Source organism: Psammomys obesus, unplaced genomic scaffold (genome assembly GCF_907164565.1).
Source record: "Psammomys obesus unplaced genomic scaffold, mPsaObe1.curated_primary_1811, whole genome shotgun sequence".
NCBI classification, from domain to species: Eukaryota; Metazoa; Chordata; class Mammalia; order Rodentia; family Muridae; genus Psammomys; species Psammomys obesus.
The window spans coordinates 38,240,707-38,262,342 of NW_026596079.1; the positions used below are offsets into that span (position 1 = coordinate 38,240,707).

At 34.2% G+C, this 21,636-nt stretch overlaps 1 protein-coding gene across 20 annotated transcripts in view; it reads right to left on the reverse strand.

The window, feature by feature from the left end:
• Rims2 (regulating synaptic membrane exocytosis 2) overlaps window positions 1-21,636 on the reverse strand; it is a 483,148-nt gene that overhangs the window by 224,144 nt on the left and 237,368 nt on the right. For 15 of the 20 annotated variants that reach the window (XM_055626246.1, XM_055626247.1, XM_055626248.1 and 12 more), the window contains 5 exons: window positions 18,055-18,154; window positions 16,930-17,053; window positions 15,028-15,074; window positions 11,874-11,986; window positions 1,389-1,519 (listed from right to left, as the gene is read on the reverse strand). In XM_055626246.1, the coding sequence (XP_055482221.1) occupies window positions 1,389-1,519; window positions 11,874-11,986; window positions 15,028-15,074; window positions 16,930-17,053; window positions 18,055-18,154 (515 nt within the window). Of the gene's footprint in view, window positions 1-1,388; window positions 1,520-4,663; window positions 4,712-11,873; window positions 11,987-15,027; window positions 15,075-16,929; window positions 17,054-18,054; window positions 18,155-21,636 lie in introns of all 20 variants that reach the window. The other 5 variants (XM_055626244.1, XM_055626245.1, XM_055626249.1 and 2 more) reach the window with 1 other exon arrangement.

Below are 21,636 nucleotides of genomic sequence, written 5' to 3' on the forward strand. Positions count from 1 at the left end.
TGGTTTAGTGGATTATGGCATATGCTACCTCCATGCCTGACAACTAAAACTAATCCTCAGGACCTACATAGTGGAGGCAGAGAACTGAATCTCACAAATCGTTCTGATTTTCATGTGAGTGCTATGGCATATGCACAAATCACTCTCTCTCTCTCTCTCACACACACACACACACACACACACACACACAGTGAGAGACGGAGACAGGGAAAGAAAGAGGGAGAGAGAAAGAAATAATGTAATTTAAAAATAAAAATATAATAAATTTTTTCTTTAAAAGTATGAAATGTTGAAACCTGAGCAGCATGAGAAAAGTGGCAAAGTTAAGAATGCCTCATTTGTTGCCTGTTTGTGTCCTTTCATCCCAAGGTTTCACAGTAATAAGTCACTGCATACTTACAAACAATGTAACTACAATGTAGCTGAGATATCTATTATTCAGTTGAAATTAAGGTTCTATCTGGCAACTCCGATCAATTTTTTTTTCTTTCTTACATTCCATATGTGTCTCTGGGCCAAAAAAAAGGGCAATCTAAATTGTCAGAGACAATAACATTTTTCAAGTTAACTTTATAACATACTTACTATAGCATAATATGGTAAGAATTTCTCCTAACTCTAAATATTGGGAAATCTTACAATATTCTGGAGCACCGATTTTACAATTTCACTTTAAAAATGTATCATGCAAAGTGTGATTGCTAATTATCTGCCTCCTTTATCTTTCTTTACCCTTAGAGGCTGATCAAATATTGCATGTAAATCTTGTCTTTGGGGCAAGGAATACAAACCTTTTTAGCCTTCCCGCCCTGTAAAACTTTTATGCAAATACTTTAATCCTCTGTATTCATTAAACCCTTTCTTTACTCAAAGGCCCACCTGCATTCCAGAAATTTGATGGCCTGGAGCAATGATTCTTTTCTGTTTAGAGCAATGATCCCTTTCCCTTTCCTTCCTTTCCATTGTACTAATTCTTTTCACTTAAGCCAAATGAATAAGACTCTGAGGTACCACCCCAGTCAATAATGAAAGATAGACACCACAAGAATTACATTAAAAACCAGGTTTATTTCCTGTCTCTGAGTGCTCCCTCTTCTGAGCCCTTTTGATCACAAATTAAATTTGTATTTTGGCATAGAAAATATATATTACTTAAGAAATACATTATGCAGATGCTTAAACTAAATACTTAAATAAAATCATACATAGTAAGTGAAAAATTTTCAAAGTAATCTCAAATACTTATTGTCATCTTTCATATATGAGAATGACTGTGTTTATATAATTTCACAAGTATATGACTTTTGATACAAATAATAATACACATCTGAAACATGCTTTTTTCACTTATTTTTAAGAGCATGTATGTTTTAGTTTAAAATCCATACCTTCTGTCTGGAAGAAAGTAAATTTTAACATAAGGATTCCTGGGCCTCCCATCTTCCCTGGAAGGGAGATCCTTTGCTCCCAAAATTGTAACTATCAACTGGTGACCAACCTTGTCAAACCATAGTTTTATCTGAAAAGCAAAAACGTTCATTTATCAGCTCTAAGTTTACTACCATGTTTACACTTCCAATCTTCACACCAGTCTCTCGTACTAATAGTAAGAAAGACAACATTTTCCCCAGTAAACTGCGATTGGCTAAAAATCAATGGATATATTATAATAACTTCAATGAATAAATGAATTGATTCTGATGTTTTAGTTTCAATTAAAAAGTCACTTGGGCTTGTTACTATCCTGATGTGATAAGTTATTAATGAACATATAATAATTACACTGCTGTATTCTATACTTTGTATATAATGATTCCTATGAATCTGTCTTCATTTAAGAATCACTAGTTCTTTTGTTCACCTTCGCATTGAAAATAAATGTTCTAAATGGAGGGTGTGGGCAGTAAGGAGTAAATGGTATTCAAAGGGGGTTTTCAAGCACATGTTTTTGTCTCCATAGTAAGACATTTCAGAGGATTTAAGAAGACTTACTATATTTTAATAGATTTATATAATTTGTGTTTAAAACTACAATAAATTAACCTTTTAAATTTTTTTAAAGGCAGAGTTTATCTTCAGTAAAAAAAAATACATGACATTCTTAAAATAGTAAAGTTTCACTCTATAATTTTAAGTAAGAAAATGTGTATAATATTGCTTTCTCATTATTAGGGTTTGGTACTTCCTGTCCTCCTGCTCCTGAATTTTTAAACAGTTAATCATCTCTCATAACTTCACACCTTCACCCTTAGCTCACCAAGAATCCTCTCTATCAGAATCTCTATTAGACCTATGTATTACCTAAGAGTCAGTATCTACTACCACCAATTAAAAACTGAAATAGAACCAAAAATTTGATGGTTGAGAATCACAGATTTTAGTTATACAAGAAACATGGCATTTCAGTTCCAATTCCACAATGGTTTTGCTGGGTCCCTCTGTATACATTCCAGAAAGTCAGAGCCTGACTAAACTGTTAAATCAGAAGAGGTAGACCGGCAGCTTAAAAGACCATACAAAATTATTTCTGTGCCTTATTAGGGCTAAAAGAGATGAGCCCTCTTATAGGAAAAGAATAAGACATATCCACACTAAAAAAGTAACTATTATTACTTTTCATGTTTCATTGACTTGAATTTCAAAGTGGTTTTTTATATTGCTATTGTATAACAAGAATTTTCTACCCCCTAACAAGTTCAAAAATAGATCCTCAACAAGATTTTCTTCAGCTACCTCTGGCTTATTGTGGTTATACATTTCTAGGCTACTCTTTCGACTATGAATTAAAATGAAATCTTAAAATTTTAAGAATTGCAGCTTTCATCCAAAGGATGCAGGACCATCCTACATCCCAGGGAAAAACAGGTCTCATGGCAAGACACAGTGATTCACGCATGGAACACCAGCAGTTGGAAGACCAAAGTAGGAGGATTGTGACAGACCTACAAACTTATGGCTAATCTGGGCTCCAAGTGAGTTTGAAGCTACTTGAGCCACAGAGCAAAACCCACTCTTTACTAAGAAATGGAACAACCAAAAACTGTATAGGCCTGGGGACTGACTCAAAAACTTGAAAGGAAAAAATATTTAAATTTTCTTGCTTAGCAATATTATACTACAGATATAGAAAGGTAAGAAAATAGAGAATAATCTGTTCTTTTGACAAAAGCCAAGAGAGAAAAATAAAGAAATTCAAATGTTTGATTGTTCATGGGATGAAGGAAATGTAGTGTCACAGTCTTCTAAAACCTATGAAGACAAGATTAATTTATATATTCTCCACGTTCCTCAGTAATGGCAACTCTTAAAGTATAATGTTTTTTATTTTAAAAGTATTATTTTCAGATTTCCCTATAATGCCAAGAGCTATTCCTCACTGCTGTCATCTGTTTCGTATATGAACAGACATTAGCTTTACTGTTTTCGTACTCCTGGATCAGTATGTCATTAACTAAATTAACTGTCCAAATATATATGTATTAGCACTACTAAATAAGAATCAATCCCATTATATCTGATCAAAATTGGACTTTTTCAGAAATTATCTTGAACTGAGCACTTAATAGGCCTAATTTTCATTTTTATACCGAGTGTGCATTGAAGTTTTTAATATATATCCAGCTCAAAAATATTTTATTATCTATGCTATTTATTATATTCTTAAAACTGTGTTTTAAAAATAAATATTTAAAACATAATTATTTGTTCCCCAAAATATAACAAATGTAACTTCATAATTCTATTCATAACAAGCCTTAGTTCAATTAATTTAATAAAAATATTGGTATCATTTTAATTGTTCAATATGACTATCCTCTCAATTTTTACTATAGAACCAATTTAAATTGTTCACAACAAAACTTTAGCATCAAACATAAATATTTTATATCATATGATATTAAATAGACTTAGTATTTTAATTATTTAAAGCATTATTCAAAGCCAACAATTGTTTTTAAAACATGCAACAAAGCAGGGAAGGCATAATACTACTTTTAAGATAACTATATTGGCATTACTGTACCATATAAACAATATCCTAATGAAAAGAGGCAAACAACTTGTACCCAAGTCGTAAAAGCAAAAAGAATAATAAAATACAAATACGCACAGACACATAATTTATAAATTTGGATTCTTATTTTTGTTCTTTCAAAGTTCAGAAGTTGATTTGTATATATCAAATGAAAAAAATCGTATTTTAAATAAGGTACAAGTATATTTGCCAGTCTCCTCAAGGAGTCATTGCTTGGAAAATGCAAGAGAATGTGGATGTGATGTGGTAGAATGAATGATTTAAAGAGACAGAAACCTTTCTGTAATAAAGAAAAACAGCTAAAGTTTAAAATTAGCTATTTCACTAAATGTTACAGAGATAAGCAAACTCTACATCAAAACTACAGAATGCTACTTTGAAACCTATACATTTGAGTACTTCATTAACTTACAAAATAACTAACAATAATTGTCTCTTTAAATTTGTATTCAATATTCTAATCTCCATGCAGAATTTTACAAGCTGCCTTATAAAATGATTTGGAAGTCAACAGTATGGTTTGGAGCAACATACCAAAAAAAGTGTTCCTACTACGCATTTTCCAAAAACATACAAATAAGGGATAAAACACAACTTTAGTCTCTGTCAGGCAGACAAAGCCTTTACCTGAACCCTAGGAACAAAAGGCGTTGTTCTTCTACTAAGGCTTTGGCTCTGGTAAGTAAAATTAAAGAAAAAAGCAATAAAACAAAACCAAAAAGGACAATATGCTGGAACTAAAAGACCAAAAGTAAAAATAAACACATAACACTGTCCCTTAAATACAATGTTTCTATGACAATATATTTAAATTAAATACTTCAATATAAGAAATAAATATTCCCAAAAGCTAAAATATCTGAAAACTACTCAAAACATCCTAAAATATTACAATTTATTAATCATATTCTTAGAACAGTCAATATAATAGGAATTAAGACTGAGTGTGCAAGAGCATAGTCAGAATTATGTCATTTTAAAGACCGATTAAAGTGAAACCCCAGATCAAGAAAAGTTTACCTTTAAACACAATACACCCCATGATATCCATGGTGATTGGTCCCAGCATACCCACAAGTACCAAATCCATTGATGTTCAAATATTTTTTGTAAAATGGCATAGTACATGCACAAAACATACAAGATCTCTAATGCTTTCAATCATCTCTAGATCAGTTATAATATCAATATAATATAAATGCTACAAATTGTTGATGTATTATTATTTAAGAAATAATTACAATATAAAAGTCTATAGCTGTTAAACAGATTTTTTAAAAATTGGTTCACAATTATTTAGGTGTATGGATCTGAATTCAACTAAAATGGAAGTCAAATTGTCCATAAAGTGTAGTAAAGGTGAGGGAGGACATTGAACCCACTGCTTGATGCACTGTTGAGATATTATAAACTGTCAATTGTGGCGACTAACATCACTGCTTCATTGCTGGTGTCTTTTTCCTGAAAGTTTATGCTCATTACTGCATGATAGTCCAACAGCTGGGGGAGTCCCTGACCTTATCCCCAACATGCAAGTGAAGAAGATACACAGCAAGGTCCAGTGATGCTCCGAACCCTCACAGGTCAGTGTGGCAAACACAGGTGGTAACACATAGCTCTCAGAAGCTTCACGCTCCTCTTCTAAAATTTTTAGCCACTTATTTTCAAATCATTTGCGAGAGTTAAAAAAAAAATAACCTAATTCATAGATCACAGATGCCAATCATAGATCAAGAGTAAAATTGGAGGCCCATCTCTGGGACCAAGAATGGATTTAAGGATATTTAATTCTGCTTCTTCACAAGAGGAGTCCATCGCCTCCTCCTGTTTGTTGTAGATAGTTAAGGGCTTCCTTCTGTCTTTCCCACTGTCACTAAAACTGGAAATGAGTACCGGGAGTTCTTTTGCCCAAGCTCAGGATCACCAGACACATTTAAAACCCAGAGGAAACAACCTTAACAGCAGACTGTGGGTCACCTTTCTCTCCTTCCCTCTCAAAAAATAAGTACCAAATCTGAGTTTTCTTCCTTTTCAAATGGAGATATGACCAAACAGGAAGTGCTCAGATTTGGAATATAATTAAAATGTCTGTCTGAAGAAAGCTGCACAGATAAAGCTTCAGTAAGTAGGGGAGGGGGAGTGTAAAGTTTCCATAGAGGAACTCTCGAGACTTCATTTTCCCTGCTCCCAACTTTATAGTGTTTTAAATAAAATAGGTCAAGAAGAGGAAATTTTTGAAAAACACGTATTACTTTAAAATTGAAGGGTCTACTTTAAAAAGAGTATGTTCTAAGAAATTAATCCTTTAAAGTTTTCCATTATCTCAAAGAACCTGAAATGAACAGCTATCAGATTTCTAAAAATCAACATTTTTTTAAACCTTATATTTACCAATGACTTTATACATTGAAGATATACAATCTGCTTGTACTTCGGTGGCATTTTTAAATGCTTTAAAATATACAAAACATAATATTTACCATATCAAGGCTTAAAATTCAGGGGCAATTACTGCACTGGAAAGCTGTTAAAATTCTTATTTTTTCTATAGGTTTGACCTTTGCCATTACCCCAGGAAAACACCGGAATCAATCTTTTCTTCTCACCAGTGTGGCTGTCTATGCTACAGATCCTAAGTATTTTGTACAGAATGGTGATGCTCTGTGTGACACATCTGTAAGAGCTGTGGCTTCTTCATACAAATGAATCTGAAACAGCATCCCACAATTTGTGAATGTCTAATGTCACTTTTCATTACTCCTTGTACTATGAATTTTGGGACATTGCCTCCTTTTTTAAATTTAAATTTTATTTTTATTAATTACAGTTTAATCACTTTGTATCCCAGCTGTAGCTCCCTCTCCCACCTTCTCCCAATCCCACTCTCCCTCCCTCTTCTTCTCCTATGCCCCTGGGACATTCCCCTCTTGCAATACATCTAGAACATTAAAGTTATAAGAATAAAGTATTAAATCATTAAAGTCCAAACATAAAACTTGAAAGACTGTAGGGCATGCCTTTAATTCCAGCACACAATGGAGAGGCAGAAGCAGGAGTTTCTAGTCCACCATGGAACAAACAGCATGTTCCAAATCAGTATGGGCTACACAGTGATGCGCTGTCTCAAATTAAAAAGAGGTGGGGGGAGGAAAAGAGGGAGGGAAGGAGAAAGAAAGTGGAAGGGATAAGGGGAGGACAGGAAGGGAGGGGAGGGGAAGGAAAGAAGTAAAAGAAACCAACACCTTCATACATGGAGTATTTTTAGATGTTTTCAAGTTTGTAAAAAAGCGATATAAAAGACATACATTTATTCTAAAATTACTTGAATTTCTTAAATGGGCAAATAAAATTGATATTTGTAATATTTAGTAAAAATGAAATGTAAAAATATTAAGATAAATTAACTTTGCAACTATAAATCTACCGAACACTATAATTAAAAAATATAATCAGTAGAATCAACAGTGTAAAGAGTTTCTACAAAAGAAAAAAAAAAGAATCTGAGCCTTTCTAACCTAGAAAGAGAACACTACGTATTTTGGTCTAACAGCCTATCGAACTACTAACCAAATACTAAAAGCAGATTTAAAATTAGAGTTATGAAAGTTGCCTTGCAAATGAAGAAACAGCTAACATAAAGTCAAATAAGGAAGTGCTGCCAATGGGCTAACAGGGCTCAGAAAGAACAAATAAAACTTAATTGGGATCATTCTGACTTTCTCAGTATATTAGTGGTGCTTCCGGACGTAAGTCCTAGAATAATACGCAGTCACAGGACTCAATACGGGGAGGAAATTAATCACACATACGTTCAAAAAATTAATCAACAGCTTTGAGTATAAAAATAACAACTATTTATTATGTGTTTTCTATTTTAAAAAATATCAGCAAAGGAAGTACACAGTAGGAAGATCAGCACAAATACATACAAGTACTCAGGTGTTGAGGCATTAGCCATGTCATGATTTAATGAGAAATGAACCAGAGTAGAATTTCTCAGAAGCAGAAATGCTCAAAGACGGGAGACAATGAGGGTGCAATGGTTAAGGGTAACCATCAACCTGGACGACTCCACAACCATCTGAGAAGTGGCCATCTAATGCCTCTTGCAGATGATCTAGGTCAGGTCAGTTGGTGGAGAAAAACCCATCTTGGCTATAGGTGAGCCAATCTCTGGACAAGGCCCGAGCCATTTAAGAGAAAGAAAGGGAACCAAGTACTAACATATAGGCACATTCTCTCTGTTTTTTGGTGGATGTAATAGGACCAATTATTTCAAGTTCCTGGTATAGACAGAATAAACTCTCTTTAAACTGCCCTAATCATATTATTTATGTCAACAAAAGAAAAGCCATGAGAGAAAGATAGAGCTAATGCTTCTAAAAAGTTTTCATAAGAAATGATATAAGGAGGCATATTTTAAACTCCTACATCATCATATCAAACAGAAATTGCCTGTAGGCCAATTCAGATACAGAGATAAACTAGTAAGAAACTCAGGAGTGCATTCTGGCTTAAGCTGACCTAATACAAAGGAAATGAATGAAATTAAAAGTTATATGATAATAAAAGACATTCTATCTTATTCACTTATATTCATGGGGTGACTATAACTACTAACTGTCAGAAAATCAATTTATATGTATGTACACACTTACATGTATGTATATACACATAATATGTATAAGATCGGTGATTGATAGACTAGATGTGATTGGAACAAATTTTTAATAATCTCAAGCTTACAAGTTAGCATTTGTATTACAATTTTACTTCTATAAAGTACCTGACAAAGTAATTTGCTACAGTAAAAACAAGCAGTATTGGAATTTGCCGAAGTATTTCAGTGGCATGATTATTTGTACTATTATATATACACTAGAAGTTAAAATAAGTGCACTGCTGGAAACCTGAAAGTAAAGTTAAGAGAAATTTTAAATACATGACAAAGTCTGTAAGTTAACATAGAAAAAGCAGAATATACACCATGTGTGCAGAACTCACCTACAATCACAGAACTTCTAAGGCAGAAGCTGGAAGGTTACCTGAAGTTCAATGCTAGCCTGCTCTACATACTGCTGTTCAGTCTAACCAGGACTACACAGAAAATTCTAACTCAAAAAAATAGAAGAAAGGCAAAAAATGGAAATGTATGTGGAATTTTAATTAAAATATATATTCATGTATTATAGAAAGTCATATGTAGTGTCTGGATTATTAGTGATTTTACCTTTTGTTATTGATTTCTGATAGTAAACATGAATCACATTAGTAATTTCTATCTTGTTTGTATGTAATTTGAGTGTGTATCTATATATAATTTAAAAATATTTGCAATTAACATTTAAATAAATTCAAAGAATATTTTCCCTCCAAGCTATGAAAGTGAGAATACACTCTCCATATTAAGCTATAATAACATTGATTATAACTAACTTCAAAGCTTTAACAGTTTTCTCCTCCTGCCAGATTAATTTTGAATCAGGAAGAAAACTCTTAAGATTAGAATTTATCCAAATCCCTTCCCTGTACTTCCCAGCTTTCTCTCCTAGCACAGTTTGTATATAATCTTAAAATTTGAAATGATGTAACAAAGTAGAACTGTAAATGAGCAATAATGCTTTCAAAAATAGTAGACATTCCAATTACTACTCCTTAAAGCTAAGGGGAAATTTCCGGCTGAATGATCAAGATCGTAATTCTAAGGAAATTAAAATACAATTTTATAAAAGTTTAGAGTTTAATTGTCACAGTTTTTCTTTTTTTTTTCCTTTAAATTTTTTAAATATATTACAATTTATTCACTTTGTATTCCAGCTGTAGCCCCCTCTCTCATTCCCTGCCAATCTTACCCTCCCTTCTGTTCCCATGCCCTTCCCCCAGTCCACTGATAGGGGAGGTCCTCCTCTACTCCCATCTGACTCTAGCCTATCAGGTCTCATCAGGACTGGCTGCACAGTGAGAGGTGATCAGAGAGCCAGCCACTGAATTCATGTCAGAGACAGCCCCTGTTCTCCTTTACTAGGGCACCCATTGGAGACTGAGCTGCCATGGGCTACATCTGTGCAGGGGTTCTAGGTTATCTCCATACGTGGTCCCTGGTTGGAGTATCAGTCTCAGAAAAGACCCCTGGGCTAAGATTTTTTAGTTCTGTTGCTGTCTTTGTGGAGCTTCTGTCTCCTCCAGGTTTTTTTGTTTGTTTGTTTGTTTGTTTATCTAACCCCTTCTTTCATAAGATTCCCTGCACTCTGCCCAAAGTTTACCTATGAGTTTCAACATCTGCTTTGATATCCTGCTGGGTAGAGCCTTTTGGAGGCCCTCTGTGGTAGGATCTTGTCCTGTTTCCTGTTTTCTCCCTCTTCTCATGTCTATTCAGTTTGCCTTTCTGAGTGAGGACTGATCATCTTACCCAGGATCCTACTTCTTGCTTAGCTTCTTTAGGTGTACAGATTTTATTATCTTTATCCTATGTTATATGTTTAATATCCACTTACAAGTGAATATATACCCTGTGTGTCTTTCTGCTTCTGGGATACCTTACTCAGGATGATCTTTTCAAATCAGGATGATCTTTTCAAATTTGCCTTCAAATTTCATGATTTCCTTGTTTTTAATTGATGAGTAGTATTCCATTGTGTAAATGTACCACAATTTCTGTATCCATTCCTCAGTTGAGGGACATCTGGGTTGTTTCCAGATTATGGCTATTACAAATAAAGCTATTACAAACATGGCTGAGCAAATGTCTTTGTGGTATACTTGAGCATACTTTGGATATACGCCTAGGAGTCAGAATGGCTAAGATCAAAAACTCAAGTGATAACAGATGCTGGAGAGGATACAAAGAAGAGGGAACCCTCGTCCATTGCTGGTGGGAATGGGAACTTGTAAAACCACTTTGGAAAACAATCTGGTGCTTTCCTACAAAATTAGGAACAGTGCTACCTCAAGATCCAGCTCACTGTCACAGTTTTTAATCAATATCAATTTCTAGGTTTGAGAATCTAACTTTTCTTCAGTACTCATGAAATTCCAAACTGAACAATCACTAAGGTATTAATAATTACTATAACAATAAATTTGAATGTAAACTAATATGGGAACGATAATGTAAAAAAGCACTTAAATTTGCAAAGCACTTGTAATGAAATATAATATATAATATATAACTAAGCTTTTAACTTGTACTTCCAAATATATAAATCAATGCTCACATAATGAAAAATCACCAGTACACCGAGGAGTCTATAGTCTATTACATATATCTTTCATCACATTTAGTTCTATCTGCTGTAAAAATAACAAAACAAAACCAAGCAAACAACAACAACAAAAACACCTCTAGAAACCTTGTATATCTGAACAATATTAAAAATGCACCCAAAGTTTCCTTAAGATTAAAAAAGCAGAATACATGAATATTTGCTTTTCAGGGCAATGTTTACATGACGTATAATTTTCTTCTATCTCCAAAACTAATAGCAATTCCCAGTCATTTTAAAATGAGGAGTAAAAAACATCATCCCAACTTGTGGAAAAAATTGTGAAAAGTGAAAGGGGCTTACATATTTTCATAAAAATCATTAAACTCTATAACCCTAGCAGTAAATGAAAACACATAATAAATAACCCAAAATGTTAAAGTAATTAAAAGTTATCACAAATAAAAAGTTGAGGTAAAGGCACAATCACATTCTAGGAAGGACTTGGCTTACAGAAAAAAGAAAAAGAAAAAAAAAAAAAAACAAAAAAGCAAACAAACAAACAAAAACCCTAACAACATATTTCACAAATATCATTTAATATTCCCAAAGAGACAAACTTAGTGATTACATACTGAAAGCTGTCCAGATAAGAACTGTGGGACATCCCTCAGCATGCCAGGACTCATGGGAGAGGTAACAGATATAGAAGGACGATCCATTTTCTGAGATTCAAATGAGCTGGAACCTGAAATGACAATTATACATAAAGAATAATAAAATGTCTCTTCGCTATTTCAGAACACTGAGCATATTGCTTTTAAATGTCCTTTTATATAGATCAGTTTATTGCCAGAATGTTATACTATCTTAAGGAGGTTTTGGTGATGTTTTTCTTTTGTTTCTGACAGTTGTTTTTGTGCTGTGTAAGTGCTATTTAGTGATTATCTTAACAGCCACAGTTACACATATTCTGTGCTGTCTTTAAGCAACAGGCTCTGCTCCAGGGTTCACTTGTCTATGAAGTGTACTATACTCACACTTCACAATGAAAAAACATTAAAAATGGAAAAGAAAAATCAAAGCAAAAAACAATAAGCCAACTCAAGACAACCTAAACTTTAAATGCTGAGAACATAAGCACTAGAATGTCCAAAATTACTAAGTGTTTAGAGGTGATTTTTAAGCCATATCTTAAAGAATGTAAAATATTACTCAAGCAGAAATGCAATGCGGGGTTATGAAAAGGATAGAGAATTGCAGAAACAGCAATAACCAAATGTTGTATGTGTGAATTTGTTTTCAGACAGTTGAAAGGAACCAGTTGGAATGTGAACAGAAAGAAAGATATTAGGATACTGGCAGAACTATATACACTAGTAAGAGGAAGACGGCTTTACCAAGGGTTTACAGTATGGATTACAATGAAGAGACAGGAACAGCAATGAGAGTTTAGACCTCAATGAGATAACAGCAAAAGTTGTGAAAGGCATGAACAGAAGGAACACAGGTGACAGCATGAAACAATGAAGATAATGGGGCTGCAGAAGTCGCTCAGTGTAACAGCACTTGTCAGCTACGTATGATATCCTATGCTCCATCCTTAACTGTGTAGGAGGGGAAAAACAGAAAACAGCTGTGAGGAGTAGGGGGACGTAGAAAGATCTCAACTCTATTATCCAGAATAGAAAGTCACCTTTGTAACAGTTATGGTCTCTGAAAGTGTACTGATGTGCACAGTAAACTTAAAACACTGTAAGGGTACAGGAGAGGAGCAGCGGGATCTTACTTTGGAACCACAGTGACTTAAAACTCCTTTGAGACATCCAAAAGCAACGTAAAGCACATAACATATACATTAGACTAAACATCAGGGTCAAGACTAAAGTTTATCAGTCTGTGGAACTATACACCCAGTTAGACATGCACGCACATAAAATTCACCTCTAAAGAGTACATCACAAAGCTGTATAAAAAAGGTGAAAGTTTAGGATCAAAAATAAGTGGTTGATGCCCTTTCACAAAATTTAGAAGTAAAGTAATGATGCATTTGTAGAAGCAATTTGTTATCTCAAAAGGATTACAAAGCATCAGATAACAGGCAAATTAGTAGAGTGTATTCTTTAAGGAGCTGAGGAGGAGGAAACAAGCACCGTTTCTTAGTGAAACTTTGGCCATCACTTAGCTGGCAGTTAAACCATATAGAACAAACAATGTACAGACGTTCCCAGAACACTAACTTAAAGACTGTACTTGGACAAGCCTATACCCAAATGTTTACAGACCAAAAGTTTGGAACAAGTTTGAATGAATATTCTTGCCTGTCCAGAGACAAGTTAAGCAGCATAGCCTGAGGCTTTTTAGATAGCCATCATAATAAAATGAAGGGTTTCCTATTGCTTTTATGATATCTTATTGATATAAGGGGGAAACACTGCCCGCCCCACGGTTTTTTAAAATAGTGATAATGTATCGATAACACCAAGTTGCAAGTATTAAATAAAGTGGCAGCAATGAAAATAGCACCAAATAATTCTAATGTTTATTTATTATGGTACAGTTCTATTTGACCAGGACCGACATTATCTTGCCATTGTCATTATAATTGTTAAATCACTGAGCTTTGCTTTGCTTAGCCTTGACTGCAACCTATAATTTTAATGATAGAATCAAGTGTTAAGTATAAATATATCTTTGGAAGTATTTCCCGGAGTTCTTTCATCTTTCCAGGGCAACTGGAAGTCCTTACAGTGGTTTTAAAGCCTGTTAAAATTGGCTGCTGCTGACCCTGTATCACTCTTTATCTTCCCCAGGCCAGCTCCATGCTGGCACACAGCCCTCGCTGCTTCCTTAAACTTACCTCAGTCTTCCCTGTGTAGCACCCTTGCACTGTCAGGCATTTGTTCCTCGGTACTTGCAAAGCTTTTCCCCATGACAACCACTCTTCCAAGTTTGTTCCAACTACCTGCCAATTTTGGCTATCCTATTCAACATTTTTTAAATGCAACCTTCATCATCTCTTCTAGTATCCCTCAGTCAGCAAAGAAACAGTTTATCAGAAAACAGCTAATTTAAGATATGAAAGAGTAATTTTGAAAACAAGTACTAAAAATAATCATGTATTTGACTGTTTGAATTTATATTGTGGTTGTTCCATTATTGCTATGAGATAAAATTAGAATTATTATCTTAGTTTTGAAAAAATATAAATTAAAATAAATAAAATTATCCACTAGTTTGTTCCAAGAATACACTTCTATAAAGAAGAGTAGAGTTACAAAGTTGCAAACTTTAAAATTTTATGGGAAACTTGGGAGTAGGCAGCTTTTGAAAGTGATGGAAATGGTCATAACATTAATTGAGAAACAAGGGTATGTAAGCAGTCAAAACCCAAATGTATAGTTGGTGTATAGTTTATTAGACCATGCCTTAGTAAAGCTACTTAAAAATCTATAGTAATGCTGAGCAAGGTGGCACACACCTTTGATCCCAGCACTCAGGAGGCAGAGGCAGGCAGATCTCTGTGAATTCAAGGCCAGCCTGGTCTACAAAACAAGTCTAGGCCAGCCAAAGCTACACAGGGAAACACTGTCTGGAAAACAAACAAACAAACAAACAAAACAAAATAAAAACAATGTACAGTAATGACGGCAGGGGTAAAATAAAATACTGAAATCATTATAGAGTTTGTATATTTTAATTATCTGTCTTACTCCGTATTGCTAGGTAAATTTATTCATTAGACATTTGATGACGCTTATTGACATATCCTGAATAAATTAAACTTACTAGATTCCAGTTGTGCATGCGAGCTGTCGGGTATTCTAGGAATATCTCTGAAAAGACAGAAAAAGATTAAAAACAAACGTTTAACAATCTTCAACATCTTCTTTCTCAATCAAAATTAGGAGTAAAAGTGAGAAATATACAATCAGTATATGAAAGATTTATGAAAATAAGAAAAGACCAACCACATGTTTTTGTTTGTTTGTTTTTGGACAAGCTGGCCTAGATTTTTTTTAATTTTTTTTCAAACTTCTATAGAGATGAAACTGGACTTGAATTTTCCAAATAGTTGTCTTTTCCTCCCAAGACTAAAATCACATTTTTGCAGCTAACTCCAACAGAAATTAAAACCTATATGCATTTTTAGCAGATTTATAAACATATACACTTTATTTCCGATATTCCTTACTATACTTTGTATTCAATAAGGTAAGTTTTGTAAACATATTAACTCAATTCTTTATTTTTGCCTTCTCTTATATATAAATTACACTATATAACTCAATTTAAACATCATTAAAACACTGCAATTATAACTAAAAATTTTTAAAATAGTGGTTACATTGGTATCAGGTAAACATGATTCATATATGGATTTCCAAAATTACCTTGTAACTATATTTATGTCAGAAATACCTATACTTACTTGATATATAAATAGACAGTAATCACAAAATTATGACTATAAATTATTTAGAATATTAATATGTGATTTGAATACACTTTAATACTAAAATAGATTTCATTAATGCACTAAGCTGCCACAGTATGGTTTTAGCATATTACCAAACATTAAAAAGGCACAAGGCCACAACACTTATTTTTTAAGTGAATGAAAACAGAGCATGGTTACAAAGAAGAATCTCTGTAGCCTCCACTCATAGATGCTTGTTACCCACTAAATAATTCACTGTCAAGTTACACATTTTTCAAATTTATTTTTGATATAACTTTTATATTATCATAATGAAAGTTTCTATAGAAAAAGTACTGCCAGGGCACTTTATAAATAATCTTCATAACTTGATTTTTTGCCACCTTTGGGAAATATAAGCTATTAGCAATAAGATACAATAACAAAGTGTGTTTTAATGTTGCCTGTTTTGATTTTATTATTTGCATTTGGGGGTGGAAGGTTGTAGACAGGGTTTCTCTGTAGCTTCGGCTATCCAGGACTCACTCTGTAGAGCAGGCTGGCCTTGCATTCACAGAGCTCCCCCTGCCTCTGCCTCCTTGAGTGCTGGGATCACAGGCGTGTGCCATCACACCCTGCTCATTAATCATGGTTTTTAAAAAGGTATTTTTTAAGTAAACTCTGTATCTAGGAGTTATGTGCTCTTTGGTCCTATCTTTCGTAAGCTAGAATTTCCATTTGAAAAACAAAAATAAAACAAATTGTATTAGACTAGAGTTATTGGCTTGTCTAGAATATAGAAGACTAATAAAAACATTTTCTAAAGTAATGATCAAATATTTCTCCTTTTTTGTAATCAGCAACCTATTTTTATCATAATCAGATAAAGAAAAGAAACATTAATTTTGGTCACATGTTTTGGTTAAAGAATCAAGATGTCTACGAAATAACTTACTTTCATAAAGTAGTCAGAGAAGTCTGGATCACACAATCCAAGCTGCTGAACAGCAACCAGCACCACACACAAATGAACCCCTGAAGCTGGAGCAATGGCTCAGGCTAAGAGCACACACCACTTCACTCACGCAGAGGACTAGGGTGTGGTTCCCACGCACACCTCTACCACGGGGAATCTGGTCCTCTTCTGACCTCAGTGTGACCCAGACATTCATTTTGTGCAATACACACTCAAAGAAAACATTCATACACACAAAATAAAATCATTAAGTCTTAAAAGGCAAGTAAAAAATAAATTACTAAAACTGTCTTACCCAATTGGTCTTGAAACAACAAGCTCAACTTGTGGTTCAGGTTTGGACTCTAGAATAATGTTGTAAACTTCCTCAAATGTGGCTCCTTGCAATAGCCGCCCATTCCATTCTAACACTTCATCACCTATTATGTCAGAAACAATCATATAAATACAAGCCAAGTCCACAAAATATACTAAAAGTAAATTGTTGGATTTCAGCAAATTCCAAAAGTACATCCACTGTAACAAAACAATGTACATACTGACAACAACTCAGGAGGCACAGAATTTAATGGGTACGACAGTATTTTTTCACCCAAAAGAACAGTCAGTAGAAAAACACTGTTAACAGAAGAGCTAACTGTAGACACCTAGACATGAGCAATGACAGAGATGAGGCTCTCTTTCAAGGTTTCAGGGTTTTGCTCTAGACCTGTAGTGTATGCGTGGTTAGTTAAGCACTGCTTTTTAAAAAAGTGTCAATCACCTAAACTCTAAAATCTTTTGTAAAATGTTATGTGATTCATATTAAATGAAATCTTTTTCAAAGACTTTAAGGATGTCTCCAATAGGGACTGGAGGAATTGGCCAAATAATACGGAATGACATAATTTAGAAAATGAGCATTCATTGATGAAGTTTGTCTTATAAACAATATTGGAATTTTTTTTTTCAAAAGAAAAATAAAGATTTTGGGAAACAAAATAAGCTACAATTAGAGGCTGATTAAAATACCCATCACTAACATAAAATATACAAAGTTGGGTGTAGTGGTGTGGGAAAGAATCCAGGAGATGTTTGGGAACAGGGATGAAAATGAACAAAATACATTGTATAAAATTCTCAAAAAAATAATAAAAAGCATTTTCAAAAGGTACTGTGTCTAGTATGATACAATGAGTAAGAGATAAAAGTTTTCATTAATGACTAAAGAATTTATGTGAAAGAAACTAATTATTACTAGTCAAATCACTTGTAAATGAGAAGCTTTTTTTCATACCTATTCATGGACAGCTATTCACATTTTTCTTTTGGCAGTGCTAGGAATCAAACCCAAGGCTTTATAACATGTTAGGAAAGCATCCTACGGCTCCAGACCCACAGCCTACATTTTCAATGGAATTAACTAGTGGTAGGAACCTACCTGGTCTAAGATGTCCTACGGTATCAGCTAAACTTCCTTTTTTTACTTTGGTGATAAATGCACAAAGCCGACCTGATTCAGTCATCTTTCCTCCTACAACCTGTTTAAAAGAGGAAAGGATCAAAATTGTCATACTGTTAAAGTGAACATACAAAAGACTCAAGTAAAATCTATCAGAACAATTTAGATTCTGATCTGTAATTCAATGTACTATATTTTATTTCTTAAATAAAGGTGTTGCCATTTGAAAGTAAGTGCCTGCAAAAAGAACCTTACATATTCCAACTTTGTTATAATTTATTTCTCTACTTGTTAAAAATACACATACATTAAAATCATACTGAGTGAGGTAACCCAGAAGCAGAAAGACACACACGGTAGATACTTATAAGTGGAAATTAGACATATAATATAGGATAAACATACTAAAATCTATAACCTAAAGAAGCTAAACAAGAAGGACCTTAAGGGAAGAGCCTTAATCCTATTCAGAAAGGCAAACAGGACAGACACTGAAGTGAGAGAAGACAGAGAACAGGAGAGAAGCCTACCACAGGGGACCTCTGAAAGACTCTACCCAGCAGGGTATCAAAGCAGATGCTGAGACTTATGGCCAAACTTTGGGCAGAGTGCAGGAAATCTTCTGGAAGAAGGGGGAGATAGAAAGACCTGGAAGGAACAGAAGTTCCACAAGGGAACAAGAATGCCAAAAAAATCTGGGCCCAGAGGAGCCCGAAGAGACTGATCAGTTAACCAAGGACCATGCATGGAGAGGACCTAGACCCCTGCTCAGATGTAGCCCATAGGCAACTCAGTCTCCATGGGGGTTCCTTAGAAAGGGGAGCAGGGGCAGTCTCTGGCATGAACTCCATTGTCTGCTCTTTGACCACAGAGAAAGAGGATCCAGACAGTCCTGATGAGCCCTGATTGGCTAGTGTCAGATAGTAGGGGAGGAGGTCCTCCTCTATCAGGGGATTAGGGGAGGGGAATAGGGGATAGAGAGGAAGAAAGGAAAGGAAGGTTAAATGGGGAGGAGATGAGGTTGGGAGCTACAGCTGGGATACAAAGTGAATAAATTCTAATAAATAATAATAACAATAAAAATTTTAAAAATCAACTCAAACATTTCTTATTATAAAATTCTCACTTTTATCATTTCTCAAAATAGTACAGCACTTTTTAATTATATAAACATTTTCGGTATAAATATGAAATATAAAATTTTTCATTACTTTGCTATGATTATGATAGACTACTATATTTGCATTAATAATCTTTTGGTTATAATGATGATATCCATAATGATAACAGATCTTTTGTGAGAAAATTATTTCATTAGAAATAATACAAATTTTAGATTATTTGGAGCTCAATTTTTCTACATTTTATTTTCTTTTAAAATATTTATTGTAGAAGAAATACCCATTGGAAACGCATATTAGGAATGTTGTAGCATCTTATGTAAAATACAACACTCTTAATTAACAAATTACCTCTATGACTGTGGGCAGCCACTATTCAAGCAGTCCAAAGCAAATCTCACAGCAGGTGAAACAAACGATGCTAACTAAATTCCCTGACTTGAGGAAAATGGTTTGTTCTCTTATGAAGTGAATTACAGATCACTGAGATTAAAAATTATTGACCTATCTTATCTCACTCCATGCATACATTCCCCAATCATGGTAAATTATACTTAGCTGCAATTTAGTCAGTACTAATTAATACTATGCTTACCTCTGAAAGGTAAATATAAATTTCTTATAGTTTCACATCTTCATGGAAAGAAGACTGTTGTTGCACAAGAAAATTTAGCAACAATAGCACTGTAATTACAGTCACTGGTGATTATTACAAAATTCAGATACTAAGCTATTGTACTAAATGCTATATACTGCTTTATTTTATCTTATTTCAACAACTCAAAGCACATGCTATATTCTCCATCGTAGATAGGTTAACTGATACTATGCGTTTAGTCTTTCAGTGTTGTGTAAAGAGTAACTACGATGCCCCTTGGTCTGCCCTATACCCTCTTGGTCTCCTGGCTCCCCTCCCCCTCTCCTTACATGGCCTGGCTGAGGGTCATGTTCACTGTGACTTTCCCAGATGTTTCCAGCACAAAAAAAAAAAAAGTAACAATAAAAATAACTACTCTTAACTGAAACCAAGCCAAGCCTTCTTAAACTCTGTCCCATTGTTTTATCATAAACATTCCGCATTTAAAATCACTGTCACCATCTCTTCCTGATCATGGAAAAATTATAAGAGCACCAAAAATACGAAGATGAGAGATGTAAAGTAAGCAGATGAGTGTGCAACACACTATACCACCCAATGTCACCGACACCGACATTTCCCTAAAATCTACTTTTTACTACATTCTAGAGTACCATTTCTGTAGCAATGGCTCAACTCTGAAAGATTTACTCTATTTTATTTCAGTTTTTCATTAGGTATAGTAGACATAACAAAACTTGAAAGAGCCCTATTTGCATATTTGGCAAATAGTGTTCTATGATTTTATAGTTCAAATATAGACATTAATATTTTTTGTCACATGAGATACATATTTAGGGGCTTCCAGATTACAAACGATATATTTGGGGTTAATATAATTAATTTGCTAGTGTTTGACTAGCATACATAAGGGCATTAGTTTGATGCCTGACAGCTGAAACCAAGACAAACTAATTTTCTCTAAAACATAATGTCACATACACTTTATTACATCAATACAAAAATACATTTTCATTTAATGAGTATATTATAACTTCAAATTTTCATACTGAAAAATTAAAGCTATTATTTTAATACTGACATAAATATAGGCAAAATAAACAGTATAGTTTCAAATATATTCATTGCATTTAGGGTTCAAACCTTTTTCTAACCAGGTTATTATCAATGTCTTTCAAAAATGCATGTAAAATTACTATTATGAGCTGCCAGAAAATAACTATGTGTGTGATTGTGTTTACAGGTGTACATGTATATAAGCCTGCATGGATGCTGGGTGTCCACAGTGTAGATGTGCCTGATAATGCATGTACATGTGTGAGTTTTCAGGTGTGCATGTGTGCAAGTGTGCATAAATGTGTAAATTTGCAGATGTACATGTGTGTGAGTGTGCCTGAATACATGTCAGTTGTACATGTATAAGAGTATACATAGATTTGTCTGTGTTTGCAGTATACATGTATGACTGTGCATGGATATTTGTGTGTTTGCGGGTGCAGATGTACATACTATACATAGATGTGTACGTTGGCAAGTGTACTACATGCATGAGTGTTTATGGATATGCGTGCACCTGTACAAAGCCGGAACACAAGCTTTAGCGTCCTTCTTCAACACTGACTTGAACTTTGCCGGGTAGATTAGGTTGGCAAGGCAGCAAGTACAAGAACTCTGCCCAGCTCTGCTCCCGCAGCCTCAGGATCACAGAAGAGCACCACCGCCTCTGGCTGTCCTATGCAGGTTCTGGGGCTCCGAAGCACAGTCTCTCACTTGCAAGATAATCACTTTACCTCCTGACTATCTACCTATCCTGGAAACGTCTTGAAACATACTTGAAACATG